This window comes from Acanthisitta chloris, unplaced genomic scaffold, assembly GCF_000695815.1.
Source record: "Acanthisitta chloris isolate BGI_N310 unplaced genomic scaffold, ASM69581v1 scaffold16127, whole genome shotgun sequence".
In the NCBI taxonomy this organism is placed as follows: Eukaryota; Metazoa; Chordata; class Aves; order Passeriformes; family Acanthisittidae; genus Acanthisitta; species Acanthisitta chloris.
Genome location: NW_008684431.1, coordinates 1 through 7,209, shown reverse-complemented (window position 1 = coordinate 7,209; position 7,209 = coordinate 1). Strand labels below are relative to the sequence as shown.

Sequence of the window (7,209 nt, the reverse complement as noted above, 5' to 3'; positions counted from 1 at the left end):
GACCCACTGGCTTTGGTAGGTTACAAAACATCAACTCCCTGGCCTCGAGCAGGACAAGCTGCCCTGGTTTCACCTGTTGCCAGGAGGATTTTTGGGAGTGGAATGGTGGCTTGTGCTGGGAGGAGAACAGAGCAGGTTGCAGACCCAACTTGCAGGCAGACAGCTGTTGCCATGGCACAGTGCGGGTCAGTACAGCACATTCCCAGTGTAAGGTTTCCCCAGGTGCTCCTGAGGTAAAGCCTTCAGCCCACCCCACCTCAGCTGACACCAAGAGCAGCAGGGAACCCTTTGCAGGCAGTTTTTCTCTCTCCCAAGTAACACCTTGGTAACAGCGTGGGCGTTGCAGGAGTCATCGCCTGCTTCCTCAGCCCAGGAAATCACATCAGCTCCATCAAATCTAAACTTGCAATTGGTGGGAAAAGAGCCAAAAGACACCAATGCCTTGTCTTAGGCTGGGTGCTCTCTGGATCCAGAGGTGAGGGGCAGGGCTTGGAGCAGCCTGAGGCTGGAAGGGCTGTTTCTGTTCCCTTGGCGGCTGCAAGCAGGCTGTGTTCACACTGCGACTTCCTGAGCTGCTCATGACACATGTGCACGTGATAAATGCCAACACCCCTTGGAGGGTGCAGCTTCCCCTCGGTGCTTGGGGCCTGGAAAACAGTCAGTAAATATCCTATATAAGAGCCTGTTTCCTCAAACTCCTGGGTTTTTTTCATACAATCAGAGAATGGTTTGGGTTGGAAAACACTTAAAGCTCATCTTGCTCCAAGCCCCTGCCATGGGCAGGGACACCTTCCACTACACCAGGTTGCTCGAAGCTCAACCTGACCTGGCCTTGAACACTCCCAGAGATGGAGCAACTAGATCTTCTCTGGGCAACCTGTGCCAGTGCCTCACCACCCTCAAACAATTTCTTCCCAATATCCAATCTAGCCTTGCCCTCTGCCAGTGTGAAGCCATTCCCCCTTGTCCTGTTGCTCCAGGGCCTTGGTAAGTCCCTCTTCTTTTTGTCCCTCTCCCTTTTTTCTGTTTTCTTCTGCAGACACAACACCAGCCAATGATCAAACGACAGCAGCATGTTCTCTGCAGCAGCCACAGCCAGAACCACAGCCACAGCTCTCACCTGAAGGTTGGTACACAGGAGAACAAGTAACACAACCAAAGTTTTTATTATTATTAAAATAGAACTTTTACAGTTCTATATTCTTTTTACAGTCTGCTCACTAGAATGCTCTCCAAACTATCTGCAGGCAAACAGACACCCTGCAGCCCGCGCAAACGAGAACAGAGGCAGGAAACACACCCCATCTCACCAAAACACCATCTACCCACACTTCCCACAGGGCTGCACCCAGTCCCAGACATGCAGAGAACCGTCACTTGCTGCTGACAACAAAGTCCTGGGTTTCTGTGGGTGCCATGTGTGCACAGTGACCAAGGGAGGGTCCCCACTGCTGTCTGCGGCGTCAAACGCGTGCCCTTTGTGGACAAAGACAGGCTCTGCTTCCTTGCCAGAGCTGTCCCAGCTCTGCGTGTCATACACGTGCACGGTCCCGTCAAAACCTTGGATGAAAGGGAATCAGAGTGCAGGAATTAATTGCTTTGCTCTAGTCTGGCTGGGCTCAGACTCACCTCCCAGCAGGAACAAGGACACATGGCCCAGAGTAGAAACCTGTGAGAGCAGAGTAGCCCTGCATCCAAGGAGCATGTCTCAAGGAAACAGCTGCCAGGGACAGCATGAGGTGGATCTCAAAAGCTTGTGGATTCACTAGTATGAATGTGCAATGCTCTGGCCAGGAGGCAGACTCACTGCCCAGACAGTGTTATCAATGCCATACCCTGTGGCCAGGCTGTCATAATCAGGGCAGCCTTCCAGCTTGTGGTGGGCTTGGGGTCTTTGATCTGCCAGGAGAGCAGCAGGCACCTCCCAGTACCCATCCAGGCCCCTTGCGGAGTTGTTGGAGAGAGGCAGCTGCAGAGGATGATTAGCTGGCATCTCTGCTGGCTCCAGGGGCAGCTCTGAATAGCCACACCCTCACTGGGGGGTTCAGCATGGGCTGAACTGGGTCTCGACAAAAATATAGATCATAAAAGCACCCAGAAAAGGAGCTCTCTGCACAAAGCACCTACCTGACACAGCAAGGCAGCCTTCCAGAGCAGGAGCCCAGGAGACGCACAGGAACTCTCCACCTGAGCCTGGAGAGGGGACTCTGGCCTTTGCCGAGGCCAAGGGCTCGGAGGTTTTCCGGAGGTCTGTCAGGGTGAGGAGCCCTGCACTGGAGAGTCGAGCCACGGGCTGGGAGCTCAGCCCTGAGCCCATGCACCACCACTGGCCGCACGGTGCCAACGGGACAGACACAGGCCTCCGCGGGACTCTGTGGCTGCCGGATGTCAGCCAGGCACAGCTGGCCCTTGGTGCAGCACAGCAGCAGCGTGTTGCAGTCCAGGAAGGCCAAGCCACTGAGCTCCTCACTGTCTCTGGAGGCTGGAAAAGAGAGGCAGGTCTCAGGTCCAATGAGGAGTGCTTGCTGGATTTCTGTGCTGCAGTCTTGCCACAGAAAGCAAGCAGGATGTGTGCTCAGGAGTAACATGTCCAGCTCCAGGGCTCCCTACATCAGAAGGACATGGAGCTCCTGGAGCAATTCCAGTGATTCCCAGCAGCACAGGCAGCAGGTGGGAGGGGGATTCTGTCCCTCTACTCTGCTCTGATGAGACCCACCTACAGTGCTGCCTCTGGCTCTGCAGCACCAACATCAGAAGGATGTAGAACTGTTGGAGCAAGTCCAGAGGAGGCCACAGAGATGCTCCAAGGGCTGGAGCACCTCTGCTATGGAGACAACCTGGGAGAGCTGGGGGTGTTCAGCCTGGAGAAGAGAAGGCTCCAGGAAGACTAAGCTTAGAGCACCTGTCAGTGCCTAAAGGGGCTCCAAGGGAGCTAGACAGGGACTTCAGATGCTGGAGGGTAGCCCGCACCTGCAGTGCTGCCTCCAGCTCTGGAGTCACTGACACAAGAAGAATGTGGAGCTGCTGGAGCAAGTCCAGAGGAGGCCACAGAGATGCTCCAAGGGCTGGAGCACCTCTGCTATGGAGACAACCTGGGAGAGCTGGGGGTGTTCAGCCTGGAGAAGAGAAGGCTCCAGGAAGACTAAGCTTAGAGCCCCTGTCAGTGCCTAAAGGGGCTCCAAGGGAGCTAGAAAGGGACTTCAGACAAAGGTCTGGAGGGACAGGACAAGGAGGAATGGCTTCCCACTGCCAGAGGGCATGGTTAGATGGGATATTGGGAAGGAATTCTTCCCTGGGAGGGTGCTGAGGCACTGGCACAGGTTGCCCAGATAAGCTGTGCCTGCTCCATTCCTGGAAGTGTTCCAGGCCAGGTTGGATGGAGCTTGGAGCAACCTGGTCTGGTGGTGTCCCTCCCCATGGCAGGGGGCTGGAATGAGATGAGATTGAGGTCCTTTCCAACCCAAACCGTTCTCTGTTTCCGTGAGTCCTTGTGGCACAGGGACAGTGACAAACAGACCTTCCTTTTGCTCAGCACTGGACACACACATCTCCCCTTTCCTCCCCAGGGATAAGCTGTGGGGGGACTGAGCGTTACTATGTAGGCAAAGGCAGAGAATCCCCAGAACCCCCAAGAAACCAGCCTTGCACCCATCACCTCATGGCAAAGTTTTAACCAGACTGGCACCTTCCTTGTTTGGGACAGCACACACAGCAGCCCTCTTCTCACCCAATTCTCCACATTGAAATCACCTGCAGCACTCTGACAGGACCCAGATTTGGACAGAAACTTGAGATATCAGTGTCATGCAAGTGGAGAGCAGCTGCAGATGGACCTGAGCGTTGTCAACTCTTCCCTCAGGACAATGTACTTGCTGCAAATATCTTTATACCCTTTGGCACACATCTGAAAGTACCCACTCTGAAATGTTTGCTATTTGAGCAGTGACCTTGCTTTACCCAAACACCACTTTCCAAGAATCAGCCTTGCTTTGCATACCTGCTGTGTAGACATTTTTCCTCGACTCAACCTCTGTAATTTGGACACTGTCAAGTCTTGAGCCATGAAGGACCCAGGGGGCTTTGGCTGAGATGGTGGCAATTTTAGCCCAGGGCTGCCCAGTGCCAGTTTCTGTTGCTATGGCACTTACAGATTTAATAACATCTATGAGAGAGAGAGACAGGAACAGCTGTAAAACACATTGGGAGTCAAGCAATCCACCAGATTAAGCTGTTTCACAATGATGCCTCACTAAGCTAAAAGTGACCTACTAAACCAATAAGAAATCTAATTATGCCTAACCCCCTCCCTCTCCAGGATAAAAACCCTCTTTCCAACACATCCAGCAAGGACTGACAGCAAGCCAAGCAAAATGCATGCAAAGTTGTGAAGTGAGATGTTTATGTTCAGTGAAGTTTTCTTCTTCCTCTAATGACATTTTGCACTTCCTCTCTGGTGGTTTCCAAGTGTTTCCCAATAGCAGCCTCAGCAATGGGGATCCTTGTCAAGAGAAGTGAGATGGATCACAGTCTATCCTGAAAGAACATGGATGGAGCTCCTTTATTTTTAACCACTGGAGTTACTAAGGGGACACTGTGCCAACTACATGAAGTGCAAGGCCACTGTGACAGGCCTAAACCTATTAATTCCCTGATGAGGTTTGTGCTGTCAAGTCCAAACCACCAAAACTGGCACAGACCCTTGTTTCGTGCCCTTCTCCAGCCCCTGCCACACAACGGACATGGGAGTGGCACTCCTTTCCTCATCTGACACCAGGAAGGAGGGGAAGCTAGAGATGTTTGATGCAATGACTACCTTGTGAAAGTACTCGGGCTCAGAAACATGTCCTCTTACCAGAGTCCTCTGCTGACACCTGCCAGATCTGGAGGGAGCTGTCAGGTGGGCCACTTGTCACCAGCAAGCTGAGGAAACAGGAAGACACAAAACTCCACAGGAGCGGGGAACAGCCTTTGTCCCACCCTGGGACAAACTGTGCTGCTCCTGCGTGCAGGAGCCCTTGACTCAGCTTGGAGCAGAGCAGGGGCTGGAAGGACCATAATCCCAGAACTACTTGTGCAGGGTGCTCCAGCAAGACACAGTCCCAGGCAATGGCATTTATCAGGATATTTTAAGAGGATCTGATGAGGAGTGGCTGACAGAGCTGTGGGGGCTCAGCCTGGAGAAAAGGAGTCTCAGGGGGGACCTTCTGGCTTTCTACAACTCCCTGACAGAAGGTGCAACCTGGTGGGGGTTGGGCTCTGCTCCCAAGGGTCAAGGGACAGGACAAGAGGAAACGGGCTCAAGTTGTACCACTGGAGGTTTAGATTTAGATATTAGGGAAAATTTCTTCATGGAAAGAGCAGTCCAGCACAGACTGCCCAGGGCAATGGTGGAGTCACATCCCTGGAGGGATCTACAAGCCATGTAGATGTGGCACTTGGGGACATGGTTTAGTGGTGGCCTTGGCCGTGCCGGGGAATGGGTGGATTCAATGGTCTCAGAGGGCTTTTCCAACCTAAATGATTCCATGATTCTATGATTTAATTATCACATTTTCCAGAAGCAGTAGACTAAGAACAGTGCAAAGTAGTGACAGAGGTTTGTGTAGGAGGAGAGAGATGAAGGAGCGACATAAATCAGCCAGAGAGAAGTGTGTTTGCTTGGTCTAAGTGCACGGCAGGGAAAAAAGTCTTCTAAACCTGCACACGCAGGGACTTACAGAACCAGTGGCAGCAGGCACCAGTGTCCTATTCTGCCTGCTGAGCACCTCCACACAGTGCCAAATGCAGAAAGAAGGGATGGAAAAGGCATCCCTGGATGGAAAAAGGATGGAAAACACAGAGCAGGGAAACTCTACAGGTCCCTGCTGCTCAGAAGTGGGACAGGAAGAGATCCCTGGTGAGCCAGCAGCAACATCAGCAGTTCTTGGTGTGTGACTGCCCAGACTCACAAGGCTGTTGGAGCTGGCAGGATTGACCAGCTGGGTTGGGAAGCAGGCATGGAAAAGCACCTTGCCCTCAGTGGATAAGCCCCCTCTCCATCTCTAATATTCCCTGGAAGGACTTCATGGCCATACCTAGTGTCCGGCACACACTTCAGGCTGTACACTGGGCGTTTTGAAAATCCACCACATTCCACCTTGAAATCTCTCTCTGGACAGAGGCCCTAGAAATCAGAGACAAAGCCATTTCTTCACACTTAATGGTGCACAACTTGTGCTCAGTTACCATGAAAAGAGACAGAGACAGAAGACACTTGCTTGGTAAAGCTTTTCCCTGTCCAGCAATGAGTGTTTCAACAGGAGATATAGGATTGAAGAATCCCAAAATAGAGGAAGCAAAAATGTGGAGAAAGCTCCTGCCAAGAGCTCTGCCTGTGTTTGTTGCCATCTGTGCACATCTGGCTCAGACGCTTTCTGCTTGCCCAGCGACCAAACAACACCTTCTACTCTACTGTAGGAGTCACCCACCCAATGGCCAACCCTGGTGCTTCACAGTGTGGTCCCCCAGGCTTGGACATCTCAGCAAGTCCCTTCTTCACTTGCCCTGGTGTCCTCATCTGTCCTATTTCTCCATGAGATGCTTTCATCTACACACCTGAAGATGAAGCTCTACGGCCCAAGCTGCCTGCAGAGCAGCAGGATGACATAGCTGGACTGCCAACCTGTGCTCCCTCAGCTGGACAGTACTTAGGTGCTTTACCTTTTGACCAAAGCTGCTCAAACCCTGGCCATGCCCTTGTCAGAGCAACAGGGAACAGCTCATGAATGCCACCAAACCCTAGCTTGGTCCCTAGAAACATCAGGCCAAAGAGATCTGGTGCCACTCTGGATGCAACACTCACCTGTGTCTCCTTTGCCTGCAGCGTTGGTGGTGGGATCAGCTGCAGGATCTCATTCCCACCAGACTGTCCATACCCAGCTACGCAGACACCTTAGGGGTGAGCATGAAGAGCCAGGGACGTGGTGAGGGCTGCCCCTTGTCCATCCCACCCTTCCTGAGCCAAACCCCTGAGTTATGGCACAGCCCATGGAATCCCAGACCTAGTGCTCCAGCCCAGGCTGAACCCAGTACAGTCCCTGGAGTTCTGGGCTCTTGGCCCTGCACTGCAGCCTCCCCTCTGGGCCCCCAGCCTGGTCCAACCCCATAGCCTTCCTTCTCCCTCCTCCCTTCTCCCTTCTCCATGTGCGGCCCCTTGCCTCCCTTCTCTCC

General features: G+C 52.9%; 1 protein-coding gene across 1 annotated transcript; it reads right to left on the bottom strand.

Moving 5' to 3' along the window:
- Nucleotides 1-1,321: 1,321 nt before the first annotated feature.
- On the bottom strand, nucleotides 1,322-6,930 carry WDR73 (WD repeat domain 73; the record flags this gene model as incomplete). The annotated part of the gene is made up of 7 exons (XM_009079343.1): nucleotides 1,322-1,560; nucleotides 2,128-2,273; nucleotides 2,332-2,482; nucleotides 3,998-4,162; nucleotides 4,853-4,920; nucleotides 6,075-6,163; nucleotides 6,842-6,930. Coding segments are annotated over 7 exons (947 nt in total), but the record flags the coding sequence as incomplete, so codon positions are not given.
- Nucleotides 6,931-7,209: the final 279 nt, after the last annotated feature.